Source organism: Ruditapes philippinarum, unplaced genomic scaffold (assembly GCF_026571515.1).
Source record: "Ruditapes philippinarum isolate M1 unplaced genomic scaffold, ASM2657151v2 ctg3087_1_1_1_1, whole genome shotgun sequence".
NCBI lineage: Eukaryota > Metazoa > Mollusca > Bivalvia > Venerida > Veneridae > Ruditapes > Ruditapes philippinarum.
In genome coordinates this window covers 97499-119074 of record NW_026854516.1, presented here as the reverse complement: position 1 = coordinate 119074, position 21576 = coordinate 97499, and the positions used below count along the sequence as shown (strand labels likewise).

The 21576-nt window shown below is 33.6% G+C and overlaps 1 protein-coding gene across 4 annotated transcripts in view; it reads right to left on the bottom strand.

The window, feature by feature from the left end:
• LOC132740334 (uncharacterized) overlaps window positions 1-18301 on the bottom strand; it is a 45146-nt gene extending 26845 nt beyond the window's left edge. The window contains exons 1-5 of one of the 4 annotated variants that reach the window (XM_060728210.1): window positions 18192-18301; window positions 8013-9067; window positions 7381-7506; window positions 5459-5572; window positions 3192-3304 (exon numbers count right to left, since the gene is read on the bottom strand). In XM_060728210.1, coding sequence (XP_060584193.1) covers window positions 3192-3304; window positions 5459-5572; window positions 7381-7506; window positions 8013-9009 — 1350 coding nt within the window. In that variant the 5' untranslated portion in view covers window positions 9010-9067; window positions 18192-18301. Of the gene's footprint in view, window positions 1-3038; window positions 3134-3191; window positions 3305-5458; window positions 5573-7380; window positions 7507-8012; window positions 9068-17851; window positions 18037-18191 lie in introns of those variants that run through there. The other 3 variants (XM_060728213.1, XM_060728212.1, XM_060728211.1) reach the window with 3 other exon arrangements.
• Between the last annotated feature and the right edge of the window lie 3275 nt (window positions 18302-21576).

The window sequence follows — 21576 nt, the reverse complement described above, 5'->3', positions numbered from 1 at the left end:
TTCAGGTTACCAATCAATTTAAACCAGGGGGAATAAGGCTGTCAAAATGAAGAAAATCAAGAAAATCTCTTTGCATCTAAATTTCTGATGATAATTTTTAACTGTAATCAATCTTACATCTTTCTATCATTTTTTTCCATTTATTGTTTTAACAAAATAGAAAGATAAAATGAATTTAAATTTGAAAAACAAAGAGTAACAAGATATGTTTGTAAAACATGTATGCCCCCTATCAGCAGCCAATTATTCATGTGATAAGGTAATTATGCATGACTTCTGACCCAGTGATCAAACAATTAATAAGGGTTATCAAGTATCTACTGGTCATGACCTTGACCTTTGACCCCTTGACCCAAAACTCAATAGGGGTCATCTGCTGGTCAAGACAAATCATCATACAAAGTTTGAAGTTCCTAGGCCTAAGCGTTTTTACTTAATTGATCAGAAACCGTTTTTACTTACAAGGTCAATGTGACCTTGACCTTTGACCCCTTGACCCAAAAATCAATAGGGGTCATTTGCTGGTCATGACTAATCACCATGCCAAGTTTGAAGTTCCTAGGCCTAAGGGTTCTTTTATTATTGATCCGAAACCGTTTTAACATACAAGGTCAATGTGACCTTGACCTTTGACCCCAAAATCAATAGGGGTCATCTGCTGATCATGACCAATCACTATGCCAAGTTTGAAGTTCCTAGGCCGAAGTGTTCTTTAGTTATTGATCAGAAACCGTTTTTTACTTACAAGGTCAATGTGACCTTGACCTTTGACCCCTTGATCCCAAAATCGAAAGGGGTAATCTGCTGGTCATGAACAATCACCATACCAAGTTTTGAAGTTCCTAGGCCTAAGCGTTCTTAAGTTATTGATCAGAAACCGTTTTTACTTACAAGGTCGATGTGACCTTGACCTTTGACCCCTTGACCCAAAACTCAATAGGGGTCATCTGCTGGTCACCACCAATCATCATACAAAGTTTGAAGTTCCTAGGCCTAAGCGTTTTTAGTTAATTGATCGGAAACCGTTTTTTACCTACAAGGTCAATGTTACATGACCTTTGACCCCTTGACCCTAAAAACAATAGGTCATCTGCTGGTCATGACCAATCACCATACCAAGTTTGAAGTTCCTAGGCCTAAGGGTTCTTAAGTTATTGATCGGAAAGCATTTTTACCTACAAGGTCAATGTGACCTTTCCCTTTGACCCCTTAACCCCAAAATCAGTAGGGGTCATCTGCTGGTCATGACCAATCACCATACCAAGTTTGAAGTTCCTAGGCCTAAGGGTTCTTTAGTTATTGATCGAAAACTGCTTTTTACCTAAGAGGTCAATGTGACCTTGACCTTTGACCCATTGACCCCAAAATCAATAGGGGTCATCTACTGATCATGACCAATCACCATACCAAGTTTGAAGTTCCTAGGCCTAAGGGTTCTTTAGTTATTGATCCGAAACTGTTTTTACCTAAGAGGTCAATGTGACCTTGACCTTTGACCCCTTGACCCCAAAATCAATAGGGGTCATCTACTGATCATGACCAATCACCATATCAAGTTTGTAGTCCCTAGGCCTAAGGGTTCTTTCGTTATTGATCGGAAACCGTTTTTACCTACAAGGTCAATGTGACCTTGACCTTTGACCCCTTAACTCCAAAATCAATAGGGGTCATCTACTGATCATGACCAATCACCATATCAAGTTTGAAGTCCCTAGGCCTAAGGGTTCTTTCGTTATTGATCGGAAACCGTTTTTACCTACAAGGTCAATGTGACCTTGACCTTTGACCACTTAACCCCAAAATCAATAGGGGTCATTTGCTGGTCATAACCAATCACCATACCAAGTTTGAAGTTCCTAGGCCTAAGGGTTCTTTTGTTATTGATCGGAAACCGTTTTTACCCAAGAGGTCAATGTGACCTTGACCTTTGACCCCTTGACCCCAAAATCAATAGGGGTCATCTACTGATCATGACCAATCACCATACCAAGTTTGAAGTTCCTAGGCCTTAAGGTTCTTTACTTATTGATCGGAAACCGTTTTTTGCTTACAAGGTCAATGTGACCTTGACCTTTGACCCCTTGACCCCAAAATCAATAGGGGTCATCTACTGATCATGACAAATCACCATACCAAGTTTGAAGTTCCTAGGCCTTAAGGTTCTTTAGTTATTGATCGGAAACCGTTTTTGCTTACAAGGTCAATGTGACCTTGACCTTTGACCCCTTGACCCCAAAATCAATAGGGGTCATCTACTTGTCATGACCAATCACCATACCAAGTTTGAAGTTCCTAGGCCTTAAGGTTCTTTAGTTATTGATCGGAAACCGTTTTTGCTTACAAGGTCAATGTGACCTTGACCTTTGACCCCTTGACCCCAAAATCAATAGGGGTCATCTACTTGTCATGACCAATCACCATACCAAGTTTGAAGTTCCTAGGCCTAAGGGTTCTTTAGTTATCACTCGGAAACCATTTGGTCTACGGACCGACGCACCGACAGACCGACGGACCGACGGACCGACAAGTGCAAAGCAATATACCCCCTTTTCTTCGAAATGGGGGCATAATTATAACCCCTTAAATTATAATGTATATACTTGTACATATATAATTGTATGTACTCATGCAAAATGACAACAGTAAGTGTATCCAATTACACCAGTCAGTTGAAACAAATACCCTCATCCCCAATCTCCTCTTGATGTTTAGGGAAAAGTGGAGGAAAAGAATTTAAGTTTTTCGTTTCATCTCGTTCCACACAGCCGAGTCATGGCAGTGGTTTTGCCTTCACACTTAAACAACAGGGTATATCATGTGTCCAACTTGCAGGGACATTTTGAGAAGGTTTTACCATGTAACTCTTTCTATAGACCAAGACCCAAAACTAGAGTTCCCAGCTGTTCGAAAAAAGTCCCTGCTATTCCCTTGAGGGGACAAGTATACAACTGACAGGTGCATAAAGCATGCTTGAAATGGTATTAAAATAGATAAACAGTTAAGAACAATAAACATTATAACAGTGATATATTGCTTACAAGTTTTGGACCCTTCGTAGGCGGAAAATAGTATGTATCGGCTTGGGTCTTTGTTGCGTTATCAGTCCCACGATATACTAGCTCACGTTTCCAGCCTACAAAGGAATAGATTAGTATTAACTAGGAATATGTGGGTTAATGAACAAATCTTACGATCTTGTTTCCGACAGGTGGAAAATAATAGATATCGCAGGGTCGGCTCTTAGGGACTCCTGTACACGTGGCTGCATCATATACTCCTCTTATAACAACTTCTCGGAACCAACCTGTAAATGTGTGTCTGTTAATTCAATGTACATTTTTTGGTGTATATGTTTATACAATAGAAATAGTTTTAATGATGATTTTTAAAGTAATACTCACCATACTTGCCTTATGCCAAGAAGTTAGCTTACAACTGTCCAAGCCTTATTAGAAATTTTGAATTAACTGTTTTTTTAAACAACATATAACTGCTTTTTAATTCATTTTGTTGGGTTTTAAGACACACCAAAACAGTAAATGTCATAAAGCTTACTTTCCAGCTGAAATGGTGGAGGAACCCTTTCAGGTCCCTTCATGCAGTATTTCAAGACCTAGCTGGCACCTACCTGTAAGTAAAACTACACCATTCAACCAGCTAGCTGGATAGCTTTCTCACATGACCCATGTAAAATATACAAAACAACTACAATGTATACAGGATAAATGATTTTATAATCAACAACCAAACTGCATCCATGACTTCAACTAGCACATCCAAAGTCTATAAAGAGTATACCTAACTCTAACAATATTGATTCCATCAGGGAAGCCTTCCAGAAAAATGGTCATCTTAATTAGTTTGGAAAAATAAACAACATAATAGAAAATTAAGATTGTCTTACTGATTATCAAACAATAAAACAATAGAAAATAATCAAATAACTATTAATAGTCATGTCAGAAACAAAATCCTGCAATTTAACACGAGCTGTCTGTCAGACAACCTGCTCAACTTTTCTCAGAGCTTGAGAGTAAGAGAAAGGGGTATTACTTTGTTAAAAGGTAGCTCAAAGTAATGGGTCCTGTGCCCATTATGTCAGATAATCACAAACAACAAATGTGTGAAGTTACATCCCATTTCCTTCAGAAATTCTGGAGATACCAACTTGCAAGCAAAAAATTAACCAAGTGTGTTGGGGAAGACGACACCAAGGTACAATTACAAAAGCTCTCCAAGCTAATACACAACTAGAAATGTGTCATCATGCAACGGATGCCCCCGCATGCAGCCAAAATTTCAGATGTTATAATATTTAGTTCCAAATTTGTTTGCACACATTATTTTTTCATTTTAAGTTCAAAGCCCTTAAAACTTTTCAATGTTAACACAAACCATTTTCATACAATGTTCAAGGCACTGAATTTATTCAGTCTTAACCTTTTGAAAATAGCATATTTCATATTTGTAGCCAAAATAATGGCTGCTGAAACTGAAAGTTCAAAATTTTTCCAACATTCAAGAAAGTTAAGTTTGTCCAAAATCATTGAACCACGACCAAATTCAAACTTAAACTGCTTATTCCTAAGATGTATCTATACTATTTTCAAAGTGAAAGGGACATAACTCTGCCAAAAAATCATCGAACCATGACCAATTTCCAACTTGACCTGCCCATTCCTTTGACATATCCATATGTCAAATTTGAGTAATGTTGGGTAGATAATGAACAGAAACTGTAAATTTCATATTATTTTCAAAGTGAAAGGAGCATTACTCTGCCAAAAATCATTGAACCATGACCAAGTTCCAACTTGGCCTGGGCATTCCAGAAACATATCCATATGTCAAATTTGAGTTGAATGTGTTATACCGTTGGGGAGATAATAAACAGAAACTGAAAATTTCATATTATTTTCAAAGTGAAAGGGGCATAACTCTGCCAAAAAATCATTACACCATGACCAAATTTAATTTTAATGTGTTATACCGTTGGGGAGATAATAAACAGAAACTGAAAATTTCATATTATTTTCAAAGTGAAAGGGGCATAACTCTGCCAAAAAGCATTACACCATGACCAAATTTAATTTTTCTAGTAAAAAAAGAGTAACCATGACCAAATTCCAACTTGACCTGTATTTTCTCATGACATATCCATATGTCAAATTTGATTTGAATGTGTTGTACCGTTGGAGAGATAATGAACGGAAACTGAAAATTTCATATTATTTTCAAAGTAAAAAGCCATGACATGGCGGGGGCATAAAAACTCACAAGTTAGTCTGCATGAATGTATATGTACATCATTGACACTAATAGCATGTAACAGGTTTACAAAATTTCAGAGCTTGGACAGGACATTATCACATAATTGCTTCTTATATTCTTCATTTAAGAATTACTGCCCTTTCACATGACATTATCAAATCTGTAACATCCTGGAAAAATGTTTTACCTTGTTTCAAAGGTGCAGAATATTTCTCCAACTCGTGGGCAGTGAGAGGTTTAATCTGACCCGGTGAAGCTCTCCTTCCTTGATACAGCAGTAAAGACTTTTTCTTTTCATATCCTATATAATATAAAAAATCATTCAACTATTTCATCATTTAAACCAGCTTTATGTATGGAGGTAGACCTCAAGTACCTCTTTATTCATTTTTTTAGGAACAAAAGGAGACCGACGTAGAACCACTATTCATTTATCATGTAGCTAGATGGCTTCCTCACAAGAAAGAAATCAAAATTTCTAAAGGAATCCAAATCCAATTCTGTACCATAACCACACTGCTACAGCATTTGAAGCCCCTCAAATAACTTTAAATATTAATAAATATAGTGTAGTTTTTCAAGAGACATTAAAAGAAAGTTTACAGATACTTCAAACAAAAATTCCCTAAATTTTTCCAGTAACGAAAAAGTTATATTATCTCTGAAAATTATTACTGAAATTCTAAGTAAAAGTATAGTGATTTAATATTTTGAATGGAAGTCAAAACTTTTATGACAATTTCACATTCGATGCTATTTTATTCAAGGGATAAAATGCTCTAGGCTCATAACCTATGCAGAGCTCCAGATAGCGTGCGTATAAGCGTAAAATACGCATAGAAAATCTAAAATACGCATCACTTTCAAAATTTGTGCGTCACCGTTACGCACAACAAAATGAAAATACGCTCGTATGTCAAAATTTATGCGTAAAAGAGTAGAAGTGTAAACATTTGATATGTAGAAAAAAAATGTTTTGAGCATAAAATACAATATATTTCCATTTATTTGCATTGAAAACTAAAAATTCTGTTGTCAACAACGCATTTTAAAACGAAAGTAGCAGGAAATACAGAAGGGAGGTAACTCCCGTAGATTTATCAACATGTGAAATTATTGATGAAATTTGTGCCAGATAATCATCGTAGGAGTTAACACAGTATTAAGTTTGTTTAGGCATCTATTGACATACTCAATATAAACAAAAATATATTTTAATAAAATTTCTTTAACTTTAGTTGTTGGAACAAAATAACATGTTATTCACCTGCAGTTTTGTACTCAATATTTTCGTACCCAGTCTACAGTTACGGACAATTTTCTCTCAGACCAATAATTTTTTTTAAGGAAAGATAAAAAAATCTTGTTTATGTTTCTTTAATTCTAATTTCAACTATAATTGTTCAAACTGGAGTACATGATAAGGTACATGCCAACAAAAATAAAGAAAGAAAAATATTGACTCCTAGAAAATAAAATAACTTGAGGGCTTCCACTAGTGGAAGTTTGGGAGTCTTTTACTCCTTCAATTGGCCTGTGACTTCCAAAAATCAATACTTTCCTTCTTTACCTATATAATGTGACTTCCAATATCAGAGATTTTGAAGTCTTTGACTTCCAAATTTTGAAAATGGAAGCCCTGATAATTTTGCTGTGTATCCTAAACTTGAGTTCCAGTATACTCTGGAAGTCTGACTTTACATGGCATGTTTTGTATTGTTTCACATTAAATCAGTATTTAATTTGTAAAGGTTTTTCTAAAAAAAGAAAATAAACAAACAAACAAACACAACAATAAGTTTAATTTGTTTATAAAAAATGCAAAATACTTTTTTGACAGATTTTACCCCTTAAGTTTTTCAGAATTTGCATTTTACCCCTCACTCTAAATTTTGAGGGGTAAAAACCCCATGGCCAAAAAAATTATCTGGAGCTCTGCCTATGTATCATAAAACTGATGTTTGGTCTCTGTTTCTAAACAATGAAACATTTATTCTTTTTTTAAACAATGTGCTGTTAATCATGGTTAAAAGCTTTGACAAGTGATAGTAAATTAGTGAATGTTACTATAGCTAAAATGACAAGAAAATTAAAACTTGATTTTCATACTTCTTTCTGTAGCAGAATCTAGTTCCTCTAACTCATTCCCAGTCAAGTAACCTTCTCTTTTCCCTGGCGTTCTGCTTCTTCTACTGCGAAGCCTTTCATCTTGACCATCTGACTGTGAGGTTTCTTCTTAAAATAGAAGGATTGTCTTCAAAAAGAAACACTAAGTTATGGGTCTAATTTAGTATTTTAATCTGTTTTATTTAAAGCAATTACCCCTCAATTGAATTAAATATCAGGCATCTCAGAACACACTGTTTGGAAATTAAATTTGGCCTGAAAAATAATCTAAGCAGCAGAGTAGTTGATTATAAATACCAGTCAAGCCTTATTAACCTCATTATTATTTGCAATAAAATATTTGCACCTATGCATGGATACCTTGATTACATTTAACAAGTTTAAACGTTTCTATAATGCCCTTATACTCAGAAATGCTGAATTATTTTATTTCACTATCAACTACATTTTTGATGAAAATCAATGAAGTGATACTTTTTTTTTACTTATTAAAGTTATTGCTTGAGTATCAATTTTGTTAACCAATACTAGGATGTCTTATCCAGTACTCAAACGGTTATCAGTTACCATCCCCTAAATGTAAGTTAAAACTAATAGAATGATCTAAAATTCACCTTTAAAGCTACTGTCTTCTTCAGTCTGTGCACCACTTTCACTAACATGTACTTTTCCATCTTTATTCACATCAATATCTTCAGAAAATTTACTATCCTTGTTTTCAGCTGGTTCTTCTATAGAAACTCTTTTAGGTGACCCACTGTTTAATCTTCTCATTTTATAAGGACTAGGTTTAGACCAAAGAGACTTCTTTCGCTTTTTCCGCCTTCCTCTACGTTTTTTCATTACTGAGACAACAATTCCATTTCCAATTCCAGTTTTAATTTCACTAGTTAATTCTGTTGAGTTTTCAAGACTGCCATTAACCTCCCCTTCATCTGCATCATCAGTCTCTTCCTCATGTTCATCACCATCATCAAGTGATACATCCATTTCTTCTGTTCCTTTATCACTTTCTGGTGCAACTGGGGCATCTTTAGTATCATCATCCCCCTTTTGATCACTAATGTTTGCTTCTTCTTTCTGGACTTCACTTGTTTCTCCAATAATTTTGTCTTCGTTCGTACTTTCATCTAAATTTCCTTCATCAGATACCTTTGAATCAGATTCAACTATGTTTTCTTTATCTTTATCAAACTCATCTATGTTTTCATTCCCTTTGTCAAAAGTTTTTGAAGTTTTGGTATCTGATGTATCAGAGTTTTCTTTTTCTTGCTCTCCTACTATAACATTCTCTGATTCCTGTAAAGTTTTGGTATCTTGTTTGCTTTCACTTTCAATTGTATCTATATCCATCTCATCACAACTAGAGTTTGTTTCTATTTGAAAACCGTTTTCTCTCAGACCATTTTTTGAAGTCAGACATGAAAAATCAGGACTTTGAGCTATTTGATTAAGAATATCTAAAGAGGCTCCTTTGTTTTCTTGTACAAGCACTTTCCTTGGGGAGTCTTTAAAATTTGTGACAGCATCAGAGTTATGTTCAGAATCAGGATTTGAGTTATTCGCTTTATCAACGGCAGCATAAGGATGGTCAAATAGGTTTGCAGCCATCCTAACACACCCCTGTGATCACACCTAAAACTCCCTGCCTTCCTTTTCCACACACTTTCTGAAAATATAATCATAATAGTAAATATTGTAATTTACCAAATATACCAAATATTACTTTCTTAAAACATCTTTAGTTCTTGAACAATTGGGGAAAATGGCCCGAAATGCTTAAATTTGAGAAAAAATGTAACACAAAATTTTTTCAAAAGGGGAAGAAACAAGAGGGCCATGATGGCCCAAAGTCGCTCACCTGTATATAGGCCCCTGCAGCGGGGCCAGTTTTAACCCCAGGGCTTTTATTTGAACAAACTTGGTTGTATATGTATGCATGTATATATATATATATATATATATATATATATATATATATATATATATACATATACATATATATATATATATATACATATACATACATACATATATATATATATATATACATAATATGTATATATATATGTATATATATATCTATATATATATATATACATTTATATATATATATATATATATATATATATATATATATATAAATATTAAATATATATGTGTATATATATAATATGTATATATCTAAAAAAAAAAAGTCAAGCTAATGAATGACCCCCGGGGCGGGGCCAATTTTGACCCCAGGGCTTTTATTTGAACAAACTTGGTAGACACCCATGAGAACATGTTTCATGCTAAATATCTTAGCTCTAGCTCTTTGAGTTCTTTAAAAGAAGATTTTTTAAGTTTTTACTATATGCACATAGGGAAAATCAATGACCCCCGGGGGCGGGGCCAATTTTGACCCTAGGGCTTTTATTTGAACAAACTTTGTAGACACTCATTAGAAGATGTTTCATGCTAAATATCTTAGCTCTAGCTCTTTGGGTTCTTTAAAAGAAGATTTTTTAAGTTTTAACTATATGCATATAGGGAAAATCAAAGACACCCTTGGGCGGGGCCAATTTTGACCCTAGGGCTTTTATTTGAACAAACTTGGTAGACACTCACTAGAAGATGTTTCATGCTTTATATCTAAACACTAGCTATCTGGGTTTTTTCAAAGAAGATTTTTAAGTTTTTGCTATACACAGTCATATAAGGAAAATCAATGACCCCCGGGGCCGGGCCAATTTTGACCCCAGGGCTTTGATTTGAACAAACTTTGTAGACACTCACTAGAAGATGTTTCATGCTTAATAGCTAAACTCCAACTATTTGGGTTTTTTTAAAGAAGATTTTTTAAAGTTTTTGCTATACACATATAAGGAAAATCAATGACCCCCGGGGCGGAGCCAATTTTGACCCCAGGGCTTTTATTTGAACAAACTTGGTAGACACCTACTAGAACATGTTTCATGCTAAATATCTTAGCTCTAGCTCTTTGAGTTCTTTAAAAGAAGATTTTTTAAGTTTTTACTACATGCATATAGGGAAAATCAATGACCCCCTGGGGCGGGGCCAATTTTGACCCTAGGGCTTTGATTTGAACAAACTTGGTAGGCACTCATTAGAAGATGTTTCATGCCAAATATCTAAGCTCTAGCTCTTACGGTTTTTTAGAAGAAGATTTTTTAAGTTTTTCTTATTGGTTGCCATGGCAACCAGAGTTTTTAATGGAATTTAAATTTTTGAACAACTTTGAAAGGGGTCCACCTAAGGATCATTTCTGTAGAGTTTGGTTGCAATTGGCCATGTAGTTTAGGAGGAGATGTTGTTTGAAAAGTTTGACAGCTCAGGTGAGCTAAAAAAACTGGAGTATATTAAATTTTAGGGTAAAACAGCATAATTTTAAAGATTTTTCTAAGGGAATCAGCCCTTAAACAGCCTCTGCTATAGAAGGGAAATTTTTTTTTTTTACAGACTATTAATCATTTTTAAATCCACTTCTTCAAACTAACTTGAAACATGTAAGAAAACATTTAATAGCACAAGAAGGACTTAACTTATGATCCCTGAATTAAAAGGTAGACACCTAAACCACTATGTCACTGCTCCCATTCTTAAAACAAGAATTTGTAACAAAGTTATCAATGTCTGATGCCTAAGGAAAGTTTAACATGAAGCACAAAATTGTGCTATTTGAATTTTCAAAAGATTGAGATATGGATCCGGACTTTCAGTGCAAAATTTTGTTCAATGCTAGATCTGCACATGCAACAATAAAATCATTAAAGAAATATCATGAAATAACTCCTGTGTATGTGTCAACAAAAATACATTTGTATAGTTGTTATCACTATTTTAAAACCACAAAATGTGAAAAATACAAAATAAATAAAGGGTATGGCCTGTTACAAAGTATATTTCGTGTCTGGTCTTTATCGATCAAGGTATGAGAGCAATTCTATTTGCTTGGATCTGACTTTGAACAGACCATGCTAGGCTTTGACCTTCAACGTGACCTTGACATTTGAGTTTGGGTCCAAGTATTGCACATGACACATCATCTTATCATTGTGAACATTTGTGACAATAAATTTCAAAATCCTTCGGCTCGACTGATGAAAAAGTTATGGACCAGATACAAAATATACACTATAATTAGACCATGTTAAGCTTTGATCCCCAAGTGTGACCATGACCATGAAGGTAGGGTCCAGGTGTTGCGTGTGACACATCGCCCCATTATTGTGAACATTTGTTCCAAGTATTTTCGAAATCCCTTGAACAATTAAAAAATTATGGACCAGACAAACCATGTTAAGCTTTGCACATTTGTGCCAAGTATTTTCAAAATCTCTCGATGGATGAGAAAGTTATGAACTGGTTACAAAGATTAAGTGAAGCGTTTAAAATGGAAAAATCAGCAAAGGATAATAAATATTTTCAGAATTAAATTCATAATATATTTTCATGTGATTCTTAGTCTGATTTGAGTGAAAAGCGTTGCAACACTTTCATTTTTGCTCATTATGCACAATAAAATTTAAAATGATAATTCTGGGAGAACAGGGTGATGGAATGATCTGAAAATTTACACAAAAGGTATTTCCTGGTATTTAAATTTCAGAAAAATGTTTCATATGACATTGTGATGCAGTTTTTCCAGCGGACTTGCAAGCAAACTTTGTTTCAATATTTTCTTTTTCAAAGGAAAAAATCTTTCAAAGGCTGAAAACTCTCCTAACTTTGGCTGGGCAGGCTGTTTCAAAACTTATCCATTGCTTTTTATTTTTACTTTTAAAGCCACTGTTCACATTTAATCACTAAAATTAAACAACACCCAGGCAGCCGATGTATGTGCTCCTCTTTTCACTGAAGTTTTGCAAAAATGACTTGCAGAAATTTGCGAGAGCAAGAAAAATTCACTCTCAATTTTCAAAATACACTTGTAAGTATGCTAGTTGAAATTCAAACCCTCTTATTCAAATTCAATACAATTGGTAAATAAGTTTCGCCTTCCTGTCTTAAGTTCAAAACCTTAAATGAGTTATACATGTAGTAAATACCATCACTTATATTACAGAGCTACAGATAAGCAGGGTATCTGCGTAATAACCCAATAATTTTGACCAATTTACCCAATTAAAATAAAATCTTTGAGTAATAAAAAAGCAAATCAAAGGCTCAGTACCCAATTTGTTTTGATTCTGAAGTATATTTCCAATATCTTGGACCCTAATTCACCTGGCAAAAACACCCAACAAATCCGAATTAGCCTGTTTCCCAATTCCATTTGTTTACCGGGAGCTGCTGAGTAGACTATTTTTTTTAACTTTGAAGAGATAATTACATTGTGGCCCAGACTGAGGTCAATTTCAAGGAAATGGACGAAAAAAATCTAATATTTCAGTGCAGTCTTGCAAAACATTTTAGTTAATTTACCAAGCCAGAGCCTTAAAGGATGTTGTGAGAAATTCTTTTTAGCTAAAACAAGCATACATCATTATCTAATTAAGGTTAATCTACACAAATAAATAAATTTTTCAATGATACCCAATTTTGTTTCTGTGTTACACAATTGTGTGTCAAGTCCAGGGGTAAATACCCAATTAACTCAAAAGCTTATCTGTAGCTCTGATATTAATCATAATATACAATACTGGCCAGGCGAAACCTGCAAAGTTCACTTTAGGCAGCATTCACAGATATCTCAGAGAACTTCAACTTTGCAGAAAACTGCGTCCATGAATCATATCATTACTCATCTCATGATGCACAAAAGAACATTGCAAATCGGCCCAAATATTAATTATAATAATATCAATGTACCAGCCAGAAAATATATTAAACTATTTTTGTAAAAAAAAAAGTTTCAAATAAGTTAATATGTCAAACAAAATCAGGAAAATAAGGTGAGAAAATATTAAATACTTGTGAAATCAACAGCACATCACAGCATGCCTTTTGCAGTGATCAGGAAGAGTGAAAACCAATGTTGGATGATTTAACAGAAGCTTGACTTTGAATTGGATTCCCATAGGGTTGTTTAAACTCCTTCCTTTACAATGCCAATTTTAACAAAGTGCGAAATCTTTTATAAAAGAGCCTTACAAGTACGACTCTTTGGGACTTAGTAATTACCTATGAACTTTTAGGTCAAGGTTCTGTATGTCTTGCGCTTAATATTATATATATTCAAGCATTTTAGATCAGGGCTTGAGCTAGATACCGACTAGGGTGAAGAAGTCGCCTTAGGATGAGTGACTTCACTTAAAACAAACTTCAAAGCGATTTTGAAGTGGCCCTTTTTTATGATCTGTCATACCTATTTATGAGGCTAGGTCTGTTTTTAATTTGTTTACTTCTCAATTACAACCAATTATCCATAATCCGCTGGTTAAAACGTGTGTCAACATCAACAAAGTCTAATACACGCCGCAAGGCAAAAGTTCACTATGTATATTTTTCTCATTATGTTTTCATGTGAATGATGAATCAGAATACGTGTTGTAGCTCCGGCAGTTCGCATGGACCAATGGGTGACACACTAACATGTTCCGGCTATTACTTGATAATAACACAAATGGCGACTGACACAATCAATTTTCGCTGCTTACATGATTAAAGACACTGGCATTTACATAATTGTTGCTAATATGTTTTGGCAAGTAAATGTAAGACAATATGCCCAACGCCTTAAAGGTGTGAATAAAAGTGATTACACGATTGTTAAAAAGCATCGGAGAAATTATCTGGTTGTTCACTAGCCATGAAATCCTGAGGGTCATTTTGACTAAGTTTTACCAATTACAAGGCCAAATCCCCATGATTTTGACTAAGTTTTACCAATTACAAGGCCAAATCCCCATGATTTTAACAAAATTTGACCGTCCTGATGGTCAAATCAGGCCTTTATGAAAATTGAACGGTCAAAGAGTCACTTCGAGGGTCAAACGCACACCCTGATTATGTGAAGATTTGCATCTATTATTTTATTAAGACTTTGACCTCAGTTAGCGTATTTTAATACACTTGTTAAAATTGATTAATTCTTGCGAGTTATAAAGTTTTTATTTGTATCAAGTTGACCCCTGGTTATATCAACTTATCTCGTTGGTTTTAGACATCTCATTGGATTGATTTAATTTTGTAAATTAAGTATTATTATTGAAATTTCTGGCTTGTGTTTTCTTTGTTAAAAATTTAAATTAACACGCTGACAAGTGACAAGGATTATACAAAATTAAATGTCTCCAATATTCTTGCCTGTGGGTAAATCACCCAATCCTTCAACTAACGAAAATTACATCACTACATGTATATATGAAAATATTGTGTTTGATATTGGTATACATTTATGGAAAGTAGATTTATAATAGCATTGTTTTATTTGAGAGGTGTTTTTAATTCTTTTATGGTTTGTAAAGTTTCCTAGCATATAATCCCCACTCCCCCAAAAAAAGACACGAAACATTAACATGGCTCCAGATGACACTTCTCCCTAAAATTTTGACCTAGCTCAAGCCCTTAAGATAGTAAAATTTACTATCCAAAATGCTTGAATATTAAGCGCAAGACATACAGAATCTTGGCGTAAATAAGTTCACAACATATCCCAATGTCTGTAAAATTAATATCAGCACAATATTTTTCTTTGCAATACCTAGACTTTATTAATGTATTTCTCATTTGGCATCTATACTGGACAGGAACCAGTTTCCGGACAATACCAGTTTCCGGACAAGTATTATAACGGCTTAATTTTGGCTTTATCGATGACGATCGGTATTATATGTCATGAAGATGCTTGGTTTGATTGTTTGAGAAAATAAACTTCCTTCCAAGTTGATACATCATTAAAATTTCGTGAGGATATCTTACCTGTGTTTTAAAAACAGCCTTATATCCCTTTGGGGCATGTAATTTGTTCTGCGCATGCGCAATATTTTGTTTATTTCGGGATATAATTTGGGGTAGCAATTAATGCACAATGTACTTCATTCGAAGTTCATTGGTGTTATTCCCCAGAGCTAAATCTGTAACGTATCGGAAAACGGTGTTTAGCTAGGTTTACTCCACTTTCGCACTTCGTTGCTGCCGTACACACAAAAATATCCGTTTCACTTTTCAGTCATTTCGAGACCCATCACGTGATCGTTATTTTTCCTATCATAAACATTTTTCAGTAAATCAGCTTAATTATATAAGAAAGCTAATATGTGAGAAGAAATTTGTTGTTATATTAGAGTAATTATTAGGGGTGTAACAATACAGCAAAAATTGTATTGCAATATATTGCCATTTTGCTGAAGCGTATTGCAATATATTGCAATACGTATTGTCGTGTATATGTTTTGATGTAAAGATAGAGTAACATTTATATATTATTATTATATGTATATATTTTTAGTAGAAACTTAACAAGAGCTGTCCGTAAGACAGCGCGCTCGACTTTTTTATTGCTTGCCAATAAAAAAAGTTTTTGCAGTAAAAGGCAATACAAGAATCTCTGTATTTTTAAAGTGAACAATGGCCATGAGCATTAAGATATTTAGTGAAGAATTATTTTACTGAATTGTGTGATACCCTTGAACACTGCAGCAAAGTTTGAAATGTTTAAGTCAAAAGAGGGCTGGTAAGAAAGAAAAAAAAACTGAGTTGAGCCTTAAATAAATTTAATAGTATTAAACCCACTTTGAGAGAATAAGGTATTTTTACGTCACTCAGAACACCTTGGTAAATGACATAATAACATAATTTTTCAAGAAATCTATGCCAAGGAAGCAGTATATTTTTGTACAATCAGCATAATATATAGATTTGACTTTGTATGTGAAAGTATTATAGTTACCTTATAATACAAGTAATAGATAAATTTTATCAAGCTTTTTTAGATGTTGTCAGTTGGTCACAAGTGGATCTCTTTCACACAGGCTGTGGGTGACTGGTTACTTTTCGTGGGTCCACTATGTAGATAATGCGTTGTAAACTGATATTTGAATTACATGAAGGAAGTTCAATTCATTATTTAATGTCATGCTAAATGTATTTTCTAAGTCAAAAAGGGGCATAATTCTGTCAAAAACCTTGACAGAGTTATGTCCTCTTGTCTGTTGATGAAGGTCGTGATGGTAAACAAGTATGGTCAGTTTCAAAGCAATACCTCCAATGGTTTTGAAATAAAGTGAGGTGGTACAAAAAACTTAACCAAGCTCAATACACTTTCTAAGTCAAAAAAGGGCCATAATTCTGTCAAAAACCTTGACAGAGTTATGTACTCTTGTCTGTAGATGGAGGTTATGATGGTGAACAAGTATGGTAAGTTTCAAAGCCATACTTGTAATACTTCTGAAATAAAGTGGGGTGGTACGAAAAACTTAACCAAGGTGTGACGCCAACGCCGACGCCGACGCCGACGCCGGGGCGAGTAGGATAGCTCCCCTTTTCATAGAAAAGTCGAGCTAATAAAAATGTAAGGAATAAATAGAAAGTAGTGTCACACAATTTGATAAACAAAACTAGTCGCGTGTGACCTTTCACATCTGGGCCGCTTATGTAAATTATGCGGCCGCTTATTGACTTTTAAGTGTACTAGTTGTCGGATACTTTTATCTTACGTTGGCGCCAACAAAATTTGCCAATTAAAGATTTTATGTGAAATTTGTACAAAATTAGAAGGCAATTAATTGAAAATGATGATTTTTATAAAATACCGGTTTTCCAAAAATCGTACTGCGGTTCGAAATTTATTTTTTCATATTGCAATATATCGGTATACCGGTAAACCGTTACACCCTTAGTAATTATCAGTTAAAAACATAAATAAATAGCGGCTTAATATATGTCCAGAAACTGGTTCTGCAAGAGTGAACAATTTACACTTTTGATGACCTAATTTAATCCTTCAGTTTGTATATTGCTTACATCACCAGGCAGTATTAATTGTGTAATTGGACGTAGTTAGAGCTCAGGTTTTTGGTATGTTAGTTTTATTAATGCATCTTTATTAATAAAAATAAACAATTAAAAAAACTTGAATTCTGTCCGGAAACTGGTTCCTGCCCAGTACCTCAATTTCAGCAAACCATAACCTTTCATAACGCTTTAAACAATTTTCACTTCATCACGCGCTTGAAGTTAAACAAGCATGCGACATAGTTACGTGGATGGACAATTCCTAAAATTTATTTTCTTAAAAGGTATCTTAGAGTATACGACTACTGTGTCCATAAGAAAACTCACAAGAAAAAATTTCACAATGCGAAAACTTCAATTATGAATATTTAAAAGTGCGCATGACATGCACTTAGTGATAAGTTGCGTCAAAGTTACGCAGCACTACGTAACAAAATTCTCCTTTCATCTATTCAGTGTTGTACTTTAAATGATCCTGTTGCACCAGATTAAATACAACACCTTGTAAGCTGACCTACATTCATGAGCTAAAAATAGCAGTCCCTGCACACACCTTTGTTTTCATTGGCTGAGCCTGGAGCGCCCTCTGTTGGGAGAAATATACATCAGCCATTTTGTTAAATATCACATGCAAATCTCCATTAATTGAAACCCCTTCTACACTCGTCAAATAAAGCTCTTTTCAAACACATTTAATCTACTGTATTTATCGTCCCGCTACAAATGCTAAAAATAGCTCTGGCTCCAAAATGAAAGTAGATTATCAACCTTTCCCCTTTCGATGTTAACCAATTAACGAATTAAAGAACGAGTGACATTAACTACTATAGTAAATAAATGAAAATATTTATCATTGAATAAAAGATTTGAAACCGGGAGTGCTCGTAACTTACAGTTTTCATTGGAAAATGTTTACGCAGGATTAATTATACATGAAACTTTCAGACAGTAAACCTCGACAAACTCCGGAAATCAAATAGTCTCCAATCCAAAATTAACTTAGGTCAAATATTTCATCAGGATTGTCTTAATAAGTAATTCTATTCGTGAATTGAATATATATTATCAAAGATAAATATTTAATAAACAAAATTATTTTTTATCGTTAAAACGATAATTAAAAAATATTGAGAAAAGATTATTTTAATAAAAGTAACACCACTAATATTTTCTTTTCAGATTGTACATTACTAAATATTTTCCTCCTTCATTATGTTTTATAAAAAGCAGGATTTTGATAACAAAGTGTCGAAGCGTTTTTCAATAATGGATCCAGTCTAAAACAAAAAAGAAAATATACGTATTTTTTGTCCCAGATACAGTGCATCATATATGAGTATAGAACAGTAAAATGCTACGTGTACATTTTGAATGCTTGATAAAAATATTCAGTATTTGAATAAATGAACGTGGAAAATTGCACAGGTTTATAATGATTACGGAAGAAATGCCACATAAGATCAAATGAAAAGCCCATATAAGCCCTATATGTTGATACATCCATTTGTCTGCCGTAAGTCATATCTTATAACGAGTTAATTGTCTTAAAATTTTGCTGAACGTTTATATAAATAAAAGAATGAGGATTGAAATCGTCCCAAAGGTTTCGATTTAAGTTATGATACTTATTACTAAAGTCGGCATATTTAAAGGAAAAATGCCATATTGAGCATATATTGTAATGCAACTGAGCAGAAATATCATGAAATATCATCAAAATCTTAACATGCATTTTTAAGTTGAGATCCTTAATTAAGAAAGAGGTAAATTACCATTTTGAACGAAATTTTACCTGTGGTCTTTAAAACTGTAATGAAAGCTTTTTGAAATTTAAACTTGCTTCTATGAGTTATGTCACTTTGTTACTATATAAAGGACATTTTCTATACAAAAGTGTGTGATTAAACTCTGTATAAATGTATAAAAGTGTTAGTATTTGAAATGTTTTAGATTTTGATGTCCGAAAAAGTGAATTTCTATGAAATGTTCTAGATAGTCAGACTAGATACATGTATATCTCATAATTACCATCTTAAATGAGTTAATATTAAATAATGTTCACTCATGGCAGTCATGGTTTAATTGAATTGCATGCTTCACTACACTTGATCTTATCATCGTAATTCTTGGCTTAATGAACGAATGACATCACAGAATTTCATAAACATAATAATTCTTTTATAACTAAAAAAGAATATTACTTACTATAAAAGCTATTTCGCTTAACATTTTAAATAATATTGGGTTTATATCATTATAAATTGTATAATTATACAAAAAAGCCAAATTCCTTTATAATTGTAATATGTAAAATGTCTAAGGTATACCGAAAATTAAAAACAATGAAGTTGCACGTGTGGACTCTAATAGAATGCAACATAAAGAAGCTTCTATCAATATAAGCATTATAATAAAGCCCAATAAGTTGTCTCATTTTTAATATTATCTATATTTGCAAATTGTTAGAGACAGTACTTCTTTGTTCTTAAATACGTTCGATCTCAGCTAAAATATCATAATTTTGTACTTATGCCATTAGAAAAAGCAAAACTTATTTGCCTAAATGCGTGCAGTGAAATTTGAAAGACCCTGATGCGTGTAATACCGTAAACAGCGTTAAATAACTCGCGTAATGATGTGACGAGGCAATACAGTCATATTGGAAAATTCAATTGGTATTGACCTCATGCCTTGCTCCTCTGTTTCCGCTGACTACAGTCATTGTAAGCATATTTTAGGTCTTCTTTGTTGTAGAGTTAATTAAGCTACAGCATGGTCTAAACATTTTGTAGAAATGGAATAACATTCCCCCCATGTGCCATAAAATATTTTGTCCATTAGATGAGATGACTTTCTGTATTCATAAACAGGAGATTCACTATCATAAATTTAAGTGTCAGTTACATATTGTTTTAAACAAAAACAGAATCGTCCATGAAAAAAACCTTACAATTGGCAATGAAAGATGTACAATAAACAAATTCCCGTCTACTGGATTTAAGAGTATGCTTGTAACAATTTGCCTGTCGTAAATATACCTTGCTCGCACTATGCTGTTTTAGCACGTGCCGTTCCGCATGGATCATTTTCGCAGTATGTCAAAATGTAAACTGTCCTATTTTTAATTTGGAATATGTTTTAACGTTTGATATATACTTTTAATTTAATTTCCTTCATCCCCCGCAAAAAAATAATAATTTTTCTGTAGGTGTGTATATATTTAGTAAAAAGATATATATATGCACCAATTCTTACTTTTTGTGGGGAAAGAATGGAATTGAATTAAAAGCATATTTCAAATATTAGAACATACATTCCAAATGAAAAATACTGCTGTTAACATTGTTTTGGAGAAGTAGGATGGTTGTAGAGTGGATAAAAGGAGGTGGGTGTGTGTGTGGGGGGGGGGGTGAGATATCAACGCGCCGAACACCTGTGCTGGTGTGTATATCATACTATAAAATAATCATACATTTTTTATATAGGCCAATTAGAAATTTCTCTTAGTACAACCTTTACACACATTGTTGACCTGCTACAAAACATGCGACATGTATGCTCAAAAATGCACGAAATTCACACGTTTCTATATAACCAGAGTCTATCAAATACGGATTTCAAAGACCCTGATTTAACCGATAAGTACAGAAACGTTGTTGTTTTCCAGGAAGGTTAATAATTATAATAATTTCGTCTGCCGTTTTTTAGTCTGGGACAAAGGTTATTTTTTGTCCCAGGTTTATTTTCTATCTATCTTTTTGTGATTTCAAAAAGATCTTTTATAAACAAATGGCATTTCCAATATTAATTAAGTACATGTACTTTCAATTCAACTATAGAAGGCATCTGTTTTTATAATGAATAAAGGGATGAGATTGAGATCGTTTGGGGTACATTCGCTTTAGTTTCCGCCACAACATACATATGTTCTTAGTTATTGTTCAGGTATATTTACATTGAGCAGTATTAAACAGTTTCCTATTTAGGTTGAAAGTATACAAAGAGTCACTCTGTTGTAAAGGTTAGCGTTAGGTTTATTTTCTATCTATCTTTTTGTGATTTCAAAAAGATCTTTTATAAACAAATGGCATTTCCAATATTAATTAAGTACATGTACTTTCAATTCAACTATAGAAGGCATCTGTTTTTATAATGAATAAAGGGATGAGATTGAGATCGTTTGGGGTACATTCGCTTTAGTTTCCGCCACAACATACATATGTATACTGTATGTTAGACCTCAGGTTGAATATGTTCTTAGTTATTGTTCAGGTATAT